This window comes from Diadema antillarum, unplaced genomic scaffold (assembly GCF_040938485.1).
Source record: "Diadema antillarum isolate AM-2024a unplaced genomic scaffold, OU_Dant_1.0 seq00001985_RagTag, whole genome shotgun sequence".
In the NCBI taxonomy this organism is placed as follows: domain Eukaryota; kingdom Metazoa; phylum Echinodermata; class Echinoidea; order Diadematoida; family Diadematidae; genus Diadema; species Diadema antillarum.
Genome location: NW_027272643.1, coordinates 101,236 through 122,032, shown reverse-complemented (window position 1 = coordinate 122,032; position 20,797 = coordinate 101,236). Strand labels below are relative to the sequence as shown.

At 43.7% G+C, this 20,797-nt stretch overlaps 2 protein-coding genes across 2 annotated transcripts in view; one reads left to right on the top strand and one right to left on the bottom strand.

The window, feature by feature from the left end:
- The window catches only part of LOC139713492 (uncharacterized), a 61,146-nt gene extending 52,604 nt beyond the window's left edge, over positions 1-8,542 (bottom strand). Inside the window, exon 1 of the mRNA XM_071625219.1 lies at positions 8,339-8,542. Coding sequence (XP_071481320.1) covers positions 8,339-8,492 — 154 coding nt within the window. The 5' untranslated portion in view covers positions 8,493-8,542. The remainder of the gene's footprint in view (positions 1-8,338) is intronic.
- A 7,642-nt stretch (positions 8,543-16,184) lies between these two features.
- The window catches only part of LOC139713491 (uncharacterized), a 54,292-nt gene continuing 49,679 nt past the window's right edge, over positions 16,185-20,797 (top strand). Inside the window, exons 1-4 of the mRNA XM_071625218.1 lie at positions 16,185-16,206; positions 16,552-16,733; positions 17,580-17,675; positions 20,351-20,538. Of these exons, the coding sequence (XP_071481319.1) occupies positions 16,612-16,733; positions 17,580-17,675; positions 20,351-20,538 (406 nt within the window). The 5' untranslated portion in view covers positions 16,185-16,206; positions 16,552-16,611. The remainder of the gene's footprint in view (positions 16,207-16,551; positions 16,734-17,579; positions 17,676-20,350; positions 20,539-20,797) is intronic.

The following is a 20,797-nucleotide window of genomic DNA, read 5'->3' as shown; positions in this document are numbered from 1 at the left end:
TCTATTTTTTGTCTTTTTTGCCGACCCTGGCTCCGCGGTCCCTGGGTTTGTGATGTCCCAATGGCGATGCAGAGCATCGTCCACATGGCGATGTCTGTGAGCCGCGTGGAGCCGCGTGGCGTCGCGCCGATTTTTTTTTTTTTTTTTTTTTAGCTATTTGAACCCCGTAAGTGATGTTTTCCTGGCATCTACTAACTTGAGAATTTTGACATTTTACAGTCCAAAAACTCCCGTTTGTAGCTATATCTTTCGCTTTGGAAATTATAAGGTGGGGGGGGGGATCGGGCGCAACTGCTGGCAATTACTGGCAGTAACGTTAGGAGAGTGGCATAACGATTCAATGCGAGCGAGCGAAGCGAGCGAGCTTGAAAATTTTGACATGTAACAGTCCAAAAACTCCCGTTTGTAGCTATATCTTTCGCTTTGGAAATTAAGGGGGGGGGCATCGGGTGCAACTGCTGGCAATTACTGGCAGCAACGTTAAGAGAGTGGCATAACGATTCAATGCGAGCGAGCGAAGTGAGCGAGCTTGAAAATTTTGACATGTTACAGTCCCAAAACTCCCGTTTGTAACTATACCTTTCGCTTTGGAAATTAAGGGGGGGGGGCATCGGGCGCAACTGCTGGCAATTACTGGCAGCAACATTAGGAGAGTGGCATAACGATTCAATGCGAGCGAGCGAAGCGAGCGAGCTTGAAAATTTTGACATGTTACAGTCCCAAAACTCCCGTTTGTAACTATACCTTTCGCTTTGGAAATTAAGGGGGGGGCATCGGGTGCAACTGCTGGCAATTACTGGCAGCAACGTTAAGAGAGTGGCATAACGATTCACTGCGAGCGAGCGAAGCGAGCGAGCTTGAAAATTTTGACATTTTACAGTCCAAAAACTCCCGTTTGTAACTATACCTTTCGCTTTGGAAATTATGGGGGGGGGCATCGGGCGCAACTGCTGGCAATTACTGGCAGCAACATTAGGAGAGTGGCATAACGATTCAATGCGAGCGAGCGAAGCGAGTGAGCTTGAAAATTTTGACATGTTACAGTCCAAAAACTCCCGTTTGTAACTTTACCTTTCGCTTTGGAAATTAAGGGGGGGGCATCGGGTGCAACTGCTGGCAATTACTGGCAGCAACGTTAAGAGAGTGGCATAACGATTCACTGCGAGCGAGCGACGAGCTTGAAAATTTTGACATGTTACAGTCCCAAAACTCCCGTTTGTAACTATACCTTTCGCTTTGGAAATTAAGGGGGGGGGGGCATCGGGCGCAACTGCTGGCAATTACTGGCAGCAACATTAGGAGAGTGGCATAACGATTCAATGCGAGCGAGTGAAGCGAGCGAGCTTGAAAATTTTGACATGTTACAGTCCCAAAACTCCCGTTTGTAACTATACCTTTCGCTTTGGAAATTAAGGGGGGGGGGCATCGGGTGCAACTGCTGGCAATTACTGGCAGCAACGTTAAGAGAGTGGCATAACGATTCACTGCGAGCGAGCGAAGCGAGCGAGCTTGAAAATTTTGACATTTTACAGTCCAAAAACTCCCGTTTGTAACTATACCTTTCGCTTTGGAAATTATGGGGGGGGGGCATCGGGCGCAACTGCTGGCAATTACTGGCAGCAACATTAGGAGAGTGGCATAACGATTCAATGCGAGCGAGCGAAGCGAGCGAGAGCGAGCGAAGCGAGCGAGCTTGAAAATTTTGACATTTTACAGTCCCAAAACTCCCATTTGTAACTATACCTTTCGCTTTGGAAATTAAGGGGGGGGGGGCATCGGGCGCAACTGCTGGCAATTACTGGCAGCAACATTAGGAGAGTGGCATAACGATTCAATGCCAGCGAGCGAAGCGAGCGAGCTTGAAAATTTTGACATGTTACAGTCCAAAAACTCCCGTTTGTAACTATACCTTTCACTTTGGAAATTAAGGGGGGGCATCGGGTGCAACTGCTGGCAATTACTGGCAGCAACGTTAAGAGAGTGGCATAACGATTCAATGCAAGCGAGCGAAGCGAGCAAGCTTGAAAATTTTGACATTTTACAGTCCCAAAACTCCCGTTTGTAGCTATATTTTATCTTTCGCTTTGGAAATTAAGGGGTGGGGGCATCGGGCGCAACTACTGGCAATTACTGTCAGCAACATTAGGAGAATGGCATAACGATTCAATGCGAGCGAGCTTGAAAATTTTGACATTCTAGAGTCCAACAACTGCCGTTGTAGCTATGTTTTTCGCTTTAGAAATTAAGGGGGAGGCGCACCGGGCTCAACTGCTGGATGCGAGCGAGCGAGCTTGAAAATTTTGACATTTTACAGTCCAAAAGCTGCCGTTTGTAGCCATATTTTTTCCCTTTTATTCATATATATATACATATTTATTTTATTTTCTTTGTTTATTCATTTATTTTTATTATTATCATTATTTTTTTTTTGGGGGGGGGGCTTTTTGGGGGGGGGCAAAAATGCGTTTTGGTTAGTTTCAATCCTTCCACTTAAATCATTGTAATTTGAATGCTTTCAGAGCATTGAAGATGATATTTGGACACAATGTTATTTAATCGTTTTTTGGGGACGTGAATTTCCATGATTAATCACAAAGTTGATGAGCCGGTTGATGATCGAGCAAGGGTCCCGGGGAACATACGCTTGTCGATAGGCGAATAAATAGCGCTAGGCCGGCGTGTATGTAATGTGCAATATATGTACACTGCATCAATACAATACGCGCGCGCACTGCATGCATCCGATGCAATACCGCGCACCGTCATCAGTGCTACATGCTTGCGCCGCGCACTGCATCATAAATGGGTCTAGATACGTGATGGCGTTTTTCTGTGCGCATCACAGTGATGTGCATAGAAAAATTAACACATGTTCACTTGGTAGTGGGGGGGGGGGGGTTAAAACCTATTGCCTGAGGCTGAGCCTGAGACAGAGTGCTATACAGGAAAATATTGTATGTGTCTGGACATTATGGTGGCGTTTTCCTATGCACATTATATTTTTTACTTGGCAGCCCAAGGGGGGGGGGGGGGGGTTTAAACCCCCTAAACCCCCCCCAACCCCCCCCCCCCCCCCCGTAGATCCGCCACTGCATTACCATGACAATTGTCATTCCAGCAAAGAGTTGTCATCAAATCGGCTCTTTATGAAATGGGGCCCAGATATACATTGGAAAAGTACTGTGCAATGAAGATTTAGTTTTGAAGTCAAGTTTCAAGAAGTGAATCTCTCTTTTGCGAGTTGGGTACACTCTTGCATATATGATCTGTATCTACATTGTACAATGTATGTGCTGTGCTGGTGGATGGAATCGCTCATGGTACTAAGAATTGATTGGAACTAGGCATCCACATTGTAGACACCCACAGTGGCCTACCCAGCCCGTGGTCTTCCACACCCTGATACCCGTCCCGATTCACTGGCAGGACGACGTCAAAGCGGGCCTCCACCAGGACGTTCGACTCGGAGTGATTGAACCGGTCCCCATTGTCACATCCGTCACCTGGTGTCACAGGATGGTGATCTGCCCCAAGAAGTCAGGCAAGCCAAGACGCACAGTTGACTTCCAGCCGTTGAACGAGCATGCTGTTCGCGAGACCCACCACACCCAATCACCATTTCATCAGGCCAGAATCATTCCACCACACACCCGCAAGACTGTGTTGGATGCATGGAATGGCTATCACAGCATAGCTCTTGACGAGCGCGACCGGGACCTCACGACCTTCATCACCCCCTGGGGTCGCTACAGATATTGTGTTGCCCCCCAGGGATACATTGCATCTGGTGATGGTTACAGCCAACGTTTTGATGAGGTTGTTGCCAACATCCCAAGGAAGACAAAATGTGTGGATGACACCCTCATATGGTCCGACTCTATTGAAGAGCCATTCTTCCAGGTCGCGAATTGGCATGACACCTGTGGGCGCAATGGCATCACACTCAACCCCTCCAAGTTTGTGTTTGCGCAACAAACAGTGGAATTCGTAGGCTTGGAAATCACCCCAACTGCCGTTCGACCTTGTCCGCAATTCTTGAGGGCCATTCGCCATTTTCCTGCCCCTACAAGCATCACCGACATCCGTAGTTGGTTTGGCTTGATCAACCAGGTATCCTATGCCTTCGCTTCAGCAGAGCGCATGTTGCCATTCCGTGCCCTGCTGAAACCTGACACACCCTTCGTTTGGACCGCAGAGCTGAATTCCTTGTTTGAGGAATCCAAACGCCTGATCATCAATGAGATTCACAATGGAGTGGAAATCTTCGACAAAGGTCGTCCCACCTGCCTTGCAACTGACTGGAGTAATGATGGGATCGGCTTTTGGCTCCTCCAGAAACACTGCTCGTGCTCATCCACCAGGCCCTTCTGTTGCAAAACTGGCTGGAAGACCACCCTGGTGGGTAGTCGCTTCACGTCTCGCGCAGAGTCTCGCTATGCCCCAATAGAAGGCGAGGCTCTTGCTGTCATCGATGCTTTAGACAAGGCCCGCCACTTCGTCATCGGATGCTCTGACCTCATCGTGGCCGTTGATCACAAACCCTAGCTCAAAACCTTTGGCGATCGTTCCCTCAATGACATCCCGAACCCCCGTCTTCGCAACTTGAAAGAAAAGTCGCTACGCTATCGTTTTCGGATGGTCCATGTCCCAGGTGTCCGCCATGCAGCAGCCGATGCCGTCTCCCGCCACCCTGTCGGGAAACCTCAGCAATTGTCTCTCCCCGACGACATTGCAGCCCTTCAGTACCCTGCTGCAACCCATGCCCCACCTCCACTACCTCCAGGGTTCCTACTTGACTTACATACCCCTGCCGAGGCCACTTCCCAGACCTGCACAGCAAGTGCTTCTCCCCCTACAGAGATTGTCAAATCTGTCACTTGGGATGCTGTGCGCCTAGCCATGACAAGTGATCCATCCATGTCCCTGCTGCTGGAGGCCATAGAACAGGGCTTCCCCGAGAACCGCAATGACCTCCCGCCTGACCTGCGCCAGTTTCATGAGTTCAGAGACTCCCTCTCCCACTTTGACGGTGTGGCATTGTATCGTGATCCTGTAGTCATCCCCCTTCCCTCCGTGGCCGCGTGCTGCAGGCCTTACACTCGGCGCATCAGGGTATCACACAAATGTGCTCACGGGCTGAATCGTCCATACATGTATTTTGGCCTGGAATGACCCCCGCCATCACTGAGATGGGCACAAGGTGTTCCTCCTGCAATCTCATGGCACCCTCCCAGCCAGCTGCACCCCCTACTCCACCCGCATCTCCAGCCTACCCTTTCCAGTGCATTGCCGCTGACTATTTCCACTTCCAGGGCCACAACTACCTCGTCATTGTGGATAGGTACAGCAATTGGCCCATTGTTGAGAAGGCCGCCACTGGAGCTGATGGACTCATTACTGCCCTACGGCGCATTTTCGTCACATACGGCATCAGTGACGAGCTGTCTTCTGATGGAGGGCCTGAATTCACATCCCACAAAACGGCTACCTTCCTCCACAACTGGGGTGTTCGACACAGGATATCGTCCGTTGCCTTCCCCCACAGCAATTGGCATGCGGAAGTGGGCGTGAAGACAGTGAAGCGGCTTCTCACCGGCAACGTCAACAGTGATGGCAAACTGAACTCTGATCAGTTCCAACGGGCGATGCTACAGTATAGGAACACGCCAGATCGGGACACAGGATTATCGCCCGCAATGTGCTTTTTTGGCAGATCTATCCGGGACTTCATCCCAATACACCCAGGGAGGTACCCATCCACATCACACCTGGAAGGACACCTTAAGTGCGCGAGAGGAAGCGCTCCGCCATCGACACATGCGGGTTTCCGAGCGCTTGTCCGAGCACACCCGCCATCTACCACCCTTGGTCGTTGGAGACTCAGTGCGCATCCAAAACCAGACTGGCCCTTACCCCACCAAATGGGACAAGACTGGCATCATTGTGGAAGTCCGCCAGTTTGACCAATACGTGGTGCGCATTGATGGATCTGGCCGCGTCACCCTCCGGAACCGGCGCTTCCTCCGCAAGTTTACACCCGTTGTGCCCCGGGCACCACTCTGCATGTCCCCCACCCTGCCCGCTGTGTCACCCTCCTATCCTGTGGTATCAGTCCCGCCCTGCCTCCACTGATGCACCTCCAGCGGCCCGTCTGGACCCACCTCCTGCCACAACTCCTCAAGCCGTTCCACCCATTCGTTCACAGGCCGACGACGTCCCACCCCCTGCAACTGCCCCTCAACCTGGATGCCCGCCCCAAGATCCTGGTCCATCGGCACGGCTTCCACGGGCACTTACTTCTCTCCTCCCACATAACGCCCCAGGTCTCAAGGAACGCCCCGTTGCTGACCTTGCCACCTCCGCGCCTCCAGGACCTCGCCGATCCCCCCGTCTCCACCCCCCAGTATAGCTTAACAAGGGAACATTTTATGGACAAATCTTTGACTGCCTCAAAGACTGGGGGGGGGGGGGGGCATAGAGGAACTTGTATGTTATAGTGTTACTTTTCTGTTGTTTATTATACCTTCCGCAGATTGTCAACATTGCTGACGTATGAGTCGAGCAACTAGAACTGCGACTCAAGACTCAAATGAGCAAAGAGTCAAAGACTTATTTACATATCTTTTCCTTGAGTAAGGATCACTTAGCATCCAAGGTAAAAACGCTTCTACATCTTCAAGAAAATAAACTTTTTGGAGATGATACAATAGTACAAGTACCAGTGTTACATGGACACCGTGTCCTCTGTGTAACACTGGTATGAAAGGGGTACAGAAAATTGCATGAGATGTCATTGAATAATTCTGTTTTTGGCTCAAATACTTTATATCAACATGGTATACAATGAACATATCTTTCAAATAATCCTTTTGTTTTAAAAAGGCCCCCTTTTCTGCTTTTGAAATTAAGACACGCTGTCCATTGATGTAACATCAGTAGATCACTCTACTACTGGAGCGACACAAAAAAACACACAAGAAATTTGCTGTTACCTGGTGCAGGAATGTAGATTTCACCATAACCTATAACCACTGTATCACATTATCAAATAGCATAAGACTGTCTTGCATTATAATAAAAAATTATTTTTGTAACGGCAGTATTTTAACACATTCTTTGAGTGATAGATCAAATTTTCCCTAAAACAGATAATTGAGGACATGAGCATTTGATCCTTGGTTCATAGTGTAAATGGCTTTCATTTGTCATATTACTGCTATTAAATTACAGTTCTCATGCCATTTCTCGGAGAAAAGGAGAGAGATACAAAACATTTTCAATGTGGTGTCCATGTAACATTGGTATTTACAATAAATCTCATTCTCATCCAAGAAAATTATATGGGATTTTCAAGCAAATCCTACATGTAAGATTACCTCAGCTACATCATATGCAATTCCCCCACAATGATCGATTTGCATCATTGTTATGTCAATAATATCAGCAAATTGTGGCTGTAGCCTGTACGAAGGAACAGCTGATCACGGCGATCATGAATCTTGAGCCAATTACGGTAGGTTTTGTGCTTTTCAAACGTCATATTTCCGTAAATTTATGGGTGTAAAAATGATTTCCAATCAATTACAGCTCTTTGACTTACACTGTAGTTATCATCCTTCATGTAAGATTACCTCAGCTATACGCAATTCCCCTACAATGATCAATTTGTTGTGTCAATAATAACAACAAATTTAGGCTGTACGAAGGAACAGCTGATCACGGCGATCGTGAATCTTGAGCTGACGATAGGTTTTGTGCTTTTTAAACTTTGTTTTTCCGTAAATTTATGGGTGTAAAAAATGATTCCTATGAACACAAACAAACAATTTCATGACATGAATATATAGACCTAGGTCCTATGTGTAGTTTTGGCGTACGATTTATTCTGTTAGTTAGATTGAAAACAAATTACACACCAATTTCCTGAAAAGTGCACACAGTTTGCCTAGTATAGATAAGCAAATCCCACTGGGTTGCATACCATGTCACATTTGGTGATGTCGCAGATTTGGCACTTTTCATAGCCGTATTGAACTTTTTCCAGTGCTCAAATTTGGTAAAAATAAAGATTCTTAAATATTCAAAGCAGAGACAACTTCATTGCATGTTTTATGTCAGAAATTAATCAAAATAACATTAAATGTCGGAAAACAGTCAATTTTATCATTTCCTGTAAATTTCTTCTTTATTAAACGATACCCGATTACGCGGAGAGTACTGACAGTATACTGTGTAATGCCATCCCATGGTAAACATTACCTTCCATCGGCAACTGATCGGCATCATCATGTCGAAAACCACGATTAAATATGCACGAAAACAGTACCAATCTACTTACGTTCTCTCATTTGCAGCAGGTTATCAAAGTAGATTGCTGCAAAGGCGTAGATGTTGTCCGGTTGGTTTCTCAAGACCTCACGAGCTAAACCTTCCAAGAGGTTTTGGAAACCTCTTGGAACTCGTAACTTTGTGTTTGAGAATGGAACAGCCATGGCACTTGTTTGGCAACGGGGGACTTGCCGTCACTGCGTCAGTCACTGCACAGCTGATGCTGTGTCAATCTCCCGATCCGACGTGTGGGTTACTCACGGGTTAGATTGCCTGAAATCTAAAAGTTTTTACAGTGAGGTAGGCACGAAAACGCTTTATTTACTCGTTCATCACCCGCTGATGCAATATAGAGTCTAGATGCGATCCTTTCAACCTCATAAATTCTACAGCTTATCCCCCAAGCTTAGATTCTTGATAAATTTACACCAACTCGTCGATGTCGATACACAGCTTCGCAGCTCACCACAGCACAGTTTCGCCAGTTAGCGTTCGCGTCGCGTTAGATACAATCGCTATTTGGCTTTGATCTTCTCGCGATCGCTATGCTTCCCCAATGAAACCCACGCAAGCTGCGCTGGAGCTCGCGAGCATCGCGTGTGAACGAAGCACAAACCAAAATACAGCGGCAGCCCGTCGTTAGGGAACGAGTGTCAAAGGTCAAAAGTGGTGCGCCATCTGCGGGCAAGTACTGCACGAGGCGAGTACAGTGTATACAAAATAATAAGAATAAAAACAACAACAGCGCGATTATCTCGGTTTCTTAGCTTTTGACGCATTTTTCGTACCAAAAGGAGGTTCAAGAGACAGAGTTCCAACTGGCTGTATTATTCAAACAGCTCTCAGTTTTCTATGGATGCACAAAATAATTAGAGAGGTTTATTTGTGCCAATGATGATGGGGCTCGGTGCCGCCGTCTTTCTGAGCAATCTAACGCCTATATTTTGCTTGTTTACACCGTAATTACATTAATGGTATAAATCAACATTTTGAATATTGTCAGTCCTTGAACCTTTTTGTAAAATGTTACATTTACTACTCAAAATTTATCATTTCTGAAGTGGTAGTTCAACATTTTGAATGACGTTTTTAAAATTTGACATTAACCAAAGGTTGGAGGAGTGACATTTAAAATTTGATTTACCATTTCATTTTTTTTCAGTGTATGATGAAAATGAAATGAAATAGAATAAAATAACATTTCACCCCATGATAAAGCAAGCAAACAAAATCAAATCACGTCAAGAAATAGGTGTGGAAATGTAACTTCGAGCTGTATGATGAGAAAGTACTTTAAAACTGTATTCTCACCGGAATGCCGCGGATTTATCGTTGTTGGTTTTTTTTTTTTTCGATTACTTCTGACAGCAAGCTAGAAGCTAGCATTATAGCTTCTTTGCTCTTTGATAATACACTGCTGCATGACTTGGCCTATACTGCATGGAGATCCGGAGCTCAATATTCCGACTAAAACGGCGTACAATAGACCAAAGTGACGTATCCCCAACACAAACTTTGGGAAAGTACTGCCATAGGCCCGATGGAACTGTTTCTGTAGGAAGCCGGATAATCATGGTTCCTATAATCATAGACCTACAATGCATGCCTCTGTCTACGTCAAAAGTGTCACAAAAGCATTTTAAACGTTCTTCTCTGCTTTGATCGTATGATCAACTCCGTCGCCCTCAAGCCGGGGCAAAACACAACGCAGCTTTGAAAAACTTAATCTATAAACTAGTAATGCGCAGAAGATAACAAAATGCATGTGCAGTTGTGTTATGTATTGGTATATCACCGCAAAGGTATTTTCATTAGCGAAATGCCGGTACTTTTGAAGAGGTAGCTAAGTTTTTAGCTAATTGATCATGATTATAATCTCTTTTCCACCTGATCCGCACATTTTTTCAGAGTAGTCATTAGATTAAAATCGGTTTTGGGATGGCTGAGTTATCCAAAAAAAACAAAATTGGATGTAGTACATGCTTACGGTGGGTCCCACCTTTTACTAGGATTGCTCTGCTTTGGATATCTCAGCCATTTCAAAACCAATTATTTTTATGACTATTAATAAACGTTGAATCCCTTTTGGAATATAATGCTCTTTCCTACTTCATATAAGAGGTTTCTCATCATCTAAAAATATATGAATAAATGAAAAGATGCTAGAGACCAGGTCGGGAGGTCTTAACCAAAACTAGTGTATTACCTAAGACCCCTGCATGGACCCAACTTTGTTTTAGTATACAGAGTAAAGTTGCGGTGCAGGGTTGAGAGCCCTGTTATGTGCCTGCTTGGATTTAAGCTTGTAGCTCTGATGGGGACATAATAATAACCATATACAGAGCGGACATCTCTGCCAATGAGCACTGGCATGCGATGCTACGGTCCCTGAAACAGGTATATAGTCCAATTCTCAGGTGAGTCACATAAAGTAAGGTTTAGGTCGTCGTATTTCACAACACAAGCCCTGAATTTTAAAATAATAATTTTTACACTGGCTCACAATCGGTCTTGACCTTACCAGTGTTAACTTTCTGAAATAATGACAAGATCTCTAGTTTGTACTCATATATCATTCTGATGAAGTTTTTGTTACTAGTGATTTACTGTAATACTAGTATTGAAACTCCAACATTACTACCACCTGTAAGAGTAATTATTGGTTGACATGCAAGACTATAATTCGATGCGAAGGATACATCCCATTTTTATTGAATTTTATGTTAAAAGATGAATTTATCAAAACTGAAGATTTCTATACAGTTTAATGGAAAACTTGTCAGATTATGATTACAAAAGAAAAGGAGAATTTTCGAATCTTTAAAGTAAGTTTTGTCAAGTAGACAAAGATAATTTTTTTTTCATGAAACTATATATGCACTTGATAAGATGGTGAATGAATTCAATTGAATTGCATTATCGATATGATTATTACAAAAATATTGTTAAAGACATAATTGCATTTCTGCATAACATTATGTTAGAATTATTTTCAGCATATCAGCAGCTCTCATCTGAAATTTGTTAGATTTGCAAAAAAAAATGGATGTAATAGGGCTACTTGTTTCTGTTTTCACATTATAAACTATAAACTATCTGGTTAAACATATCGCGCCTACCATATAATAATGCAAGAAACGGCCCGTGTCATGGGCGTCACCAGGGGGGGGGGGGGGTGCGTTGGGTGCGAACGCACCCCCCTTCAGATCCTTAAAAAAAAAAAAAAAAAAAAAAAAAAAATCAGTCTGCGAGCGACCTCAACGCCGGACGCTAAATAATTATTCTTTTCTTTTTTTTTTTTGAATATTTTGCACCAGGGACACACACACACACAAGAAAAAATAAATCGTCGGCAAAAACAATTCGCACCCCTGGTTCTGGCAGCACTGATTTTATACATATCTATTAGTATTCTACAGTGTTAACTATTTATCGACCGTACTGTACATCCGTACGATGCGGAGCACTTATACACGTTTGCATTTACGTGTGCTACTTACAAGTGGTCTATGTACGTTACTTCTGACCAATCCATATTGCCAGCCAAAGAGCGAGCCTTAGCCTCATTAAAAAAAAAAGAAAAAAATGGAGGGGCAAGCATATTTTAGTTTTGCCCCCCCCCATAATTAAAAATTCCCGAAATGAGAAGATTTTCTTGCTTTTGAAAGAAAACAAAAATGTTGCCCCCATAAAAATATTGGAAGGCAAGCGCACCATTTGCCCCACCCCACATAATCATAATTCCCGCAATGAAATGATTTTCTTTCTTTTTTGTTAGAATTCAAGAAATCTGTCCAATTATTTCACCCAAAAGCAGTGGCGTAACTACGGGGGGGGGGGGGGGGGGGTGCGCCCCCTCCCAATCCGCTGGTAAAAAAATAAAAAATACAAAAATACCGAAATAGTAGTTCAATTAGTGTTAGTAAACTGCTTTTGAATGAAAGGCTGATCCAGAAATAAGATATTTTTCTATGATTTCTTTTAACCATAATTAAATAGGTATATAGTGTGAAACACTGTTCAAAAAGCCCGGACCCGACAAAAGATTGTGATTCCTGGTTGGCATTCTGCATATTATAAGCAGGATGAGCGCAGTGTACTCACTCAGTACATCCGAACGAAGAGTCGCTACAATGTTGCGCAATGTGATGTAGAATGTACACCTTTGTACCTTACGCTTCGTTATATCAAAGCTAGATCATTGATTTTGCAGTGTTGCTTTACATACTAGTCTATATAAAAATGTCTTGCATTGCCAATAAAAAGACTTGACCTGGGCTAATTCCTAACTTTTCCATGTATATAATACACACACACAAACAAACACGCACAATTAGTTTAGGGGATGCTCTGAAGTGCAGATTTTGGACATCCTTTCCCCGCTTGGTCACTTCGACGCCATCTCGCTGGTCATACCTCCCCCAGTCATGAACATAAACCCACACCCTTGACTACCAGTGGCGGATCCAGGGGGAGGGGTGCACCGGGCGTCCCCCCCCCCCCTTTAATTTCCAAAGCGAAAAAAAAAATAAAATAGCTGCAAACGGCAGTTTTTGGACAGTAAAATGTCAAAATTTTCAAGCTCGCTCGCTCCTCTCGCTCGCATTTAGTCGTAATGCCATTCTCCTGAAGTTGCTGCCAGTAATTGCCGGTAGTTGCGCCTGGTGCGCCCCCCCCCCCCCCCTTAATTTCCAAAGCGAAAAAATATGGCTAAGAACGGCAGTTTTTGGACTGTAAAATGCAACATTTTCAAGCTCGCTCTCTTCGCTCGCTCGCATTTAATTGTTATGCAATTCACCTGATGTTGCTGCCAGTAATTGCCAGCAGTTCTGCCCGGTGCCCCTCCCCCCTTAATTTCCAAAGCGAAAAAATATGGCTAAGAACGGCAGTTTTTGGACTGTAAAAGGTAAAATTTTCAAGCTCGCTCGTTTCGCTCGCTCGAATGTAATCATTATGCTCTCCTGATATTGCTGCCAGTATTTGCCAGCAGTTGCGCCCGATGCGCCCCCTTAAATTCTAAAGCGAAGAAAAATAGCTACAAACGGCAGTTTGCTTGGTTTTTACTGTAAAATGTCAAAATTTTCAAGCTCGCTCGCTCGCTCGCAATTAATTGTTACACAATTCTCCTGATGTTGCTGCCAGTAATTGCCGGCAGTTGCGCCCGGTGCGCCCGCCCCCTCCTTTATTTCCAAAGCGAAAAAATATGGCTCCAAATGGCAGTTTTTGGACCGTAAAATGTCAAAATTTTCAAGCTCGCTCTCTTCGCTCGCTGTCATGCCATTCACCTGATGTTGCTGCCAGTAATTGCCAGCAGTTGCGCCCGGTGCCGCCCCCCTTAATTTCCAAAGCAAAAAAATATGGCTACAAATGGCAGTTTTGGGACTGTAAAATGTGAAAATTTTCAAGCTCGCTCGCTCGCATTTAATTGTTATGCAATTCTCCTGATGTTGCTACCAAGCTCTACCAGTAATTACCGGCAGTTGCGCCAGGTGCGCCCCCACCCCTCCTTTATTTCCAAAGCGAAAAAAATATGGCTCCAAATGGCAGTTTTTGGACTGTAAAATGTCAAAATGTCAAAAAACGGCAGAGTTTGGATTGTAAAATGTCAAAATTTTCCAGCTCGCTCGCATGCAGTCGTTATGCCATTCTCCTGATATCGCTGCCAGTAATTTGTCGTTTCACACCGTCATTCCATAATCCATTTATAGGGGGTACAACCCCCTCCGGCACTTCCACACCCTCCCCCCCACCCTTGCTCGCTCCCTGGCATACTACCCCCCCCCCCCCCCCCAAGATGAAATCCTAGCTACGCCGGTGCCCTTTCCCCGCTTGGTTTCCCTCAAAAAACAGTAAAAGTCTAGGGATTGAGAGCTTCCTATGTTCCCAATGTCTGTCCAAAAAATCTCGTAAACATTTAGTGTCAAAACGCACCCCCCTTGAAAAAAAGCTGGTGACGCCCCTGCGTGTTTACCACTATAATATGCACAAGGATATCAATGGATGGCAGAAATGCTGTATAACCTACACAAAATGAACCGAGGTCTAGGAAGGTCTTGAATTTGGAGGAGAATAAGGCACAGAGTTTATCTATTCTGCTAAGCAGTGGAGGGATGAGATATTCTTCTGACATAGGCTACATAAAGGATTTGGTAAATAATAGGGAATATAAGCATTGTATAAAGAATGGATCTTTCTGACTGGTAGGGCTGTCTATATCACATTAAAAGACTAGAAAATGAGCGATTTGAATTTCAAAGTACTGTAAAACGAGAAATTTTCGCGTGCATTTTAATTTCGAGAATTTCGCGAGCGCCAAAATTCGCGAAATTAAAATGCACGCGAAAGTTTTTGTCTACACTACATGCATTGAACACCAGTGGCAATTCGCGAAAATCTCATGCCACGAAAAGGGCTGTCAGCTCCAATTCGCGAAAATTTCATGCCGCGAATATATCATGTTTTACAGTAAATGTGTTAATTACTGTTCGATAGAAATAAAATGATTGTCCTAGTTTCAGCCACCAGCAGACGTTGAGGGCAGCAAACTCGCTACTGGTATTCCGATCATCATCTGATTCCGATCGACAGCTCCAGCCAGATACTAGTACTAGTAATCGACCGGTTGGCGCGGCCATCGAAATGTAATGACTGATCACCTGACAGCAGCGCGCGGAACTCAAAAAATATAAATTGAGTTCAAGGTATTCCCAAGGGAAAAGTTGGAGTTGGGACGACTTCATGCTGATCTCTACACGACTAAACGGTTTGGTCAATTCTTACCCACTGAGGAATTCAATATCTAGGCACTCAAGTTGGTTTACCAGCAGATAGCAAGCAGTGGCAGTAACGAGTTAACACTGTCTGTACGTATCGTTGTGACTAGGCGCTAGGTCGAGGGCTTATCAGACAGCGCAGCGATAACGCTACCGGACCGCCGTCGTCGTACATGTAGGCTAGCTGCGAGCTGCTGCAGTGCTGCAGTGCTCGGCTCAGCTCAGCCTCGGACCAGTCAGGGCACATCAAGAGGACGTGCCTGATGACAGGTAGAGTTAGAGTATATATTTAAAGTTAGATTTACGATAATTGAGTGCAATTCTGTCTGGGAATTCTGGGAAATCCGCTCATGAGGGGGCCTCCGCGCTCCGTCTCACAAGGCCTAATTCATAGTAATTGACTGTCATGACTCGTGTCATGACATGATGAGCTTGCCTGGCCTTGTTGAAGTTGTGTAGATGTCTATAATAATTTATCTATAATGTAACAGTTAATTAAATTGGGATTGACTATTATTGGGTAGTGTGTTGACTGTTGTATGGACTAAGTTACAGAAAAAACTAAAATAAGTATGAGCACCACTTGGCATTTGGGTACTCGCTAAAAAATGTTAAGAAAATAAGAGGCTCCCTCTCCGCAGTGCTCACGAGGCGTGAGGCCTCCTCTTCACTTCTTATCCATCTCACATCTGATAGTCTAGCCAAATATTGAAATAATGGTCGCAAGTTTGCGCTGTGATTTTTTGTTACACACGCATATCCACTCTCCATGACCATGCCATGATGATGAGAAGAAGAAGAAGAAAAAAAATATTCCAATATTTGTTTTGATTGAAACTCGATCTTTGTCAAAACTAATAATTTATCTAACGTTAGAATTTTTTCTTGAACTTCTCACTGGTAGTCCGTAGTGTAGCATAGAGTGGACATGTGTGTGTAACAAAAAATCACAGTGCGAACTTGCGACCATTTATAGAAAAGAGTCTGGGGCCCTAACACAGATGTGACATGGATGAGAAGTGAAGAGGAGGCCTCATGAGCAGTGCGGGGAGGAGCCCCAGCAGAGGTGGTCATGAGGGAGAGATCGCACCAGCGACCCCAACACGTACGTATTGGTTAATTGAACAGCACCCTCTAGGGTTTAGAGGGAGAGAGTGCCTTGTAAGACGAAACCCCCCCCCCATGAGCAGATTTCCTGGACTGAATTCAGCACTCCACTAGCCTAATAATGCTGTCATTCAGCATTGAGAGAGAGAGAGTATAAACTATTCGCCTATTTAGTTTTATGCAATGCCAATGGCTGATTAATGTCAATGTTCTTTTCCCGCTTTTTTTTTTTTTTTTTTTTTTTTGGTGTGTGTGCACATGTGGACAAGTTGTGGTATCCTACTTGCTCTTTCTTGGGCTTTTCAGAAGCGAGAGGGACTTATTTGGCCATCTTTGTCCACAGGCATTTTGACTGGGACTCACAAAGTTGTATTGGTATCTGACTAGCCAAAGCCATTGAAGGATGACGGACAAAAGAAGTGAGGTCGCCGCAGCTCTCCACCAGTGGGCCAGCAAGGAGATGCACTGTCTACCCCAGGGAAAGTTTGTCAATGTCGCCATGCCGACGGCAGGAGACTTGGAAGAGTAAGTGAACAAATGGATTGCTCAGATTCATGTTGAATCTATGCTTAATGTTGTGAATTTTTCACTCTCCGTTTTCTACAATTTACGGTGTGATCGGTAAATTTGACCATGTCGTGACGTTTTTCTTCAGTGTAAATGGTCATTCTGGTACCGTATATTCATTGTAAATCGTGAAAGAAGACGTGTAACATGGACTGTGCATCCCAAAGGCAGCAATATTATATTCACAAACTGTTGATACATATTCAAGAAAACAATAGTTAATCAGAAATTGTATGAGATGAGTAAAGAGTGTGATTGAGTGATTTCACAGTTAGGGGACAATGTAATCTCATTTGATTACTTGTAGTCACACTAAGGATTAACCATATATGATAAACATGTTACTACTTCATTCAAAAATGAAAACTTTCTAAATTACCTGGGGCATTGATTCATTTCAAAGTTCACAGTCTTGTTTTATGTTTCATTGATGCACTGAATATCACAAGCCAATTTCCCTAGATGTAAGCCATACATGTAAATGGGCTGCTTGTATGATTACTGTATTAGCCTTTGAGTCTTTGACTATTAAAGCATTGATCTCCTATGAGGACGGACTGATTTTGCGACAACATGCATTTCCCATAGACACAAGCCCAAGTATTCTTGGGACTCGTCTTCAACGGGTTAATACTACCTTGATAGAAGTAGCAGTGTGCATCACTGCTCAGACATGGGATGTCTTCAGGTGTGTGTGTGTGTGTGTGGGCATTAGTGTAAAGTCGAGATCATGATCCCTCATACCCTCTGCGGCGAGATGATCAATTCATGATTTTTCTTTTTTACCGTTTGTTTGTATTGTAGCATATGTCGAGGTAACTTGCTTCCTATTTGGCAATATGTTCTGGAGCATGTCTACTCCACGCAGATGGTGCACAAGGTCAAAGGGAACTTGGCAATGTATCCTTTCAGTTATGATTATATTAAGCAAATAATCAACGTTGGTAAAGGTGATGAGACAAACTATCACTTCCGAGGTGATCTGGATGTATCTTTCCGAAGCGCAGCTGAGGAAAGATAGCGTTCACATTCAGATCGCCGAGGAAGTGATAGTTTGTCTCATTGCCTGAAACTAAAAGTTGATTATTTGCTTTATATTCCATATCTAGGGTCCTAGATATTCCCATTTTATTCCACATCTGAAACCATTTTAGCTGTCTTAGGGTATCCTCAGGGCTTAGGCTACATAGTTTACTTTAGACGTAGGCCTATGCGCGTAGATGACAAAACAACGAATTTGCTCCGCGCCCCGCACGTGGCACCGAAATGAAAGTGTGTTGCACTGTGGTCTATCACTTGACCCAGGTCAAATGATAGACCACAGTGCAACGCACTTTTATTTCACGCGTACCGGTACTCAAAATTTTAAGTTATATCACGCGTTAGGACTGTGTGGACTAAGAGATCAGCAAAACAAAATGACTGTCATCATAGAGTTTAATGAACTTTTCTTCTTAGATGATGTGATGGGCAAAACTACGCTTCATCACATGATCAGCTCTTGACCAATCCTATAGCAAGATTCTTAGTATGTGGAATATCATCTAGCTGGCGGTCTTTCATCTATGGAAGACTGTGTGAGGGACATAAAGGCTTGGGCTCGTGGCAACAGCATGATGTTAAACGAAAACAAAACAGAAGTCGTCCACATTGTGTCACAATTTCGGAAAAGAATTGAGTCTGTTAGCCTCACAATCGATGGAGCTGTCATAAATGCGTCCAAATCTGCCAGAGATCTCGGCGTTATCGTGGACAACTCCTTGGATGTAAAGGAGCACATTCGCAAGGTGTGCCGGGCTGCTTCTTCTGGCATCTACAGGATCAGGACAATCCGGAAATACCTCAACCAGAGCTCCACAGAACGACTTGTTAATGCTCTTGTAATATCGCATCTGGATTATTGCAACAGTTTGCTCATCAACTTACCTGCATGTCATCTCGCTCCACTTCAGCATATACAGAACACTGCTGCCCGTCTCATCACCTGTACTAGAAAGTATGATCGCATCACCCCTGTCATCCGCAATCTCCACTGGCTGTTAATCCCACAACGAATCAAGTTCAAGATTCTTCTCATCACCTACAACATCATCCATAACCGTTCACCTATATATCTAACTGACCTGATCTCATCGAAACCCAGACCGGATACACACATTAACCTAAGATCATCATCTGCAACCCAACTTAAACTTGGCCCTCGCACCCACAATCGTTATGGTGACCGTGCTTTTTCCGTTTGTGCCCCCCTTCTTTGGAACACTCTCCCTACTCACATTCAGACCTCCACCTCCGTTGACATCTTCAAAAATAAACTTAAGACTCATTTATTTTTAGAGCAGAATTAATGATTATGTAGGCCCTGTATGCATTTGTAGTGAATTATTTGTTATTCTAAGCTGATTTGTATGTTTGGTTGTTTAGCATTGTAAAGCGCTTAGAAACATGTTGTATTAAGCGCTAAATAAATATTTCATATTATTATTATTATTATTATTATAATATTAACTACTGTACCTCCTGGCAGAATATGAGATAGGATACTGTAAAACCAGAAATGTTTGTGCGCATGAAATTTTCTTTGTGCAGTTTGCTAGAAGTCAAGATGTGCACGAGTAAAGTGCACACTAAAGTTCTTTTTTCTTCTACACAATGTTTTGAATGCCAGTGGCAATTCGTGAATGTTTCATGCCACAAAAAATAAAAAGAAAAAAGAAAGGCCTTTGGATCCTAGTCACAATTTAAAAAGTTGTAGGTTTTACAGTATGCAGTGGCTCCGTATGTATTTCTGCCCAACATCAGTGTTTGAGAGAAATGTAGTGTATAAAGTATCTTATGTTGGCATTCACCCTCGGCATTCATTCTTGTTTGAAAATCAGTCACATGATCTACAGTGTTTACTTTTTCATGTTTTTTTTTTTCCTTTCAAGTGCATTTACAGGGCTTGTCTGTATCCACTTCAATTTCAAATAATGCCATTCCCCCATTCGCTCATTTAAGCTATGATTTGCTATTTTTCATACTTTACCTGGTTCATGAAATAGTTCCTCTACTGTCCAGAGGGAATAGGCTTTCTCCATCTACATAGATTGTGAAAGTTGATCCGAAGTGAGAACAAGGCAAGTAACAGTATCTAATCTGTTTCTTTCATCTCAAACTTCAGTTTATCCATTACCGGTATATTGATATTTTTACCCCCATTTTCTTTTTCAATCTGCATTTCACTCATCTGACATGTACCGGTACTGTATCATGCTTTGAATTTTCCAATGGTGGTTTCCATTGAGTCCTACGTGTACATCATGTATGTGTTGTTACTTTTGAGTGCCCAGTATAGTTACAAATGCGAAATGAGAAAGCAGTATGGTTATTTAACTCGCAGAGATGCTAGCTAGTTTTGTCACAATGTAAGTAGAAGTACATTGTTCATGTCATGTTTGTATATAATTCCTGCCTGTATCCTGGCATTCAGGTTTGAAGATCATTCTGGTTGTGCAAGATTAAGTCCTGCATCATGAGTTTTAAACTGACCCAAACAAATCATGTGACAGCTCCTTGACCAATGAGCTTGACAGGAAGGGTCATTTGGCCAAGAGTACCAGCTACAAGGTGAAGTATCAGGGAGACGCTAAGTTTTCAGCGGAGAGAGAGGATCTGATCAGGAAGCGGAGGGAACTGAAAGCCAAAGTGGCAGGGGTCAAGTCAGACGTTCGTCAGTTGGATCATTTCATCGAAGGTCTACAAAGGGAGCTCTTGTCTGCAGGTATCAGTGCCGTATATAAAGAGAGTCTGGCCAACTCGCTTTTTGGCTCATGAGTTTTGAAGCCTGTGTTTGGTCAAAACTGGTCCTGTGACCTTCGTATAGCCATGTCGTTTCCAAAGTGCGCTCATACGCAGTGCCCATTGTTAACTACACCTTATTTGCCTCGGTCATATATTGTTACGTCTGAGCGTACACGCTAACCCTCTAACATGCTCGATAATGACATGGCGTCCAAATCAGTAGTTGTCCAGACTCTCTT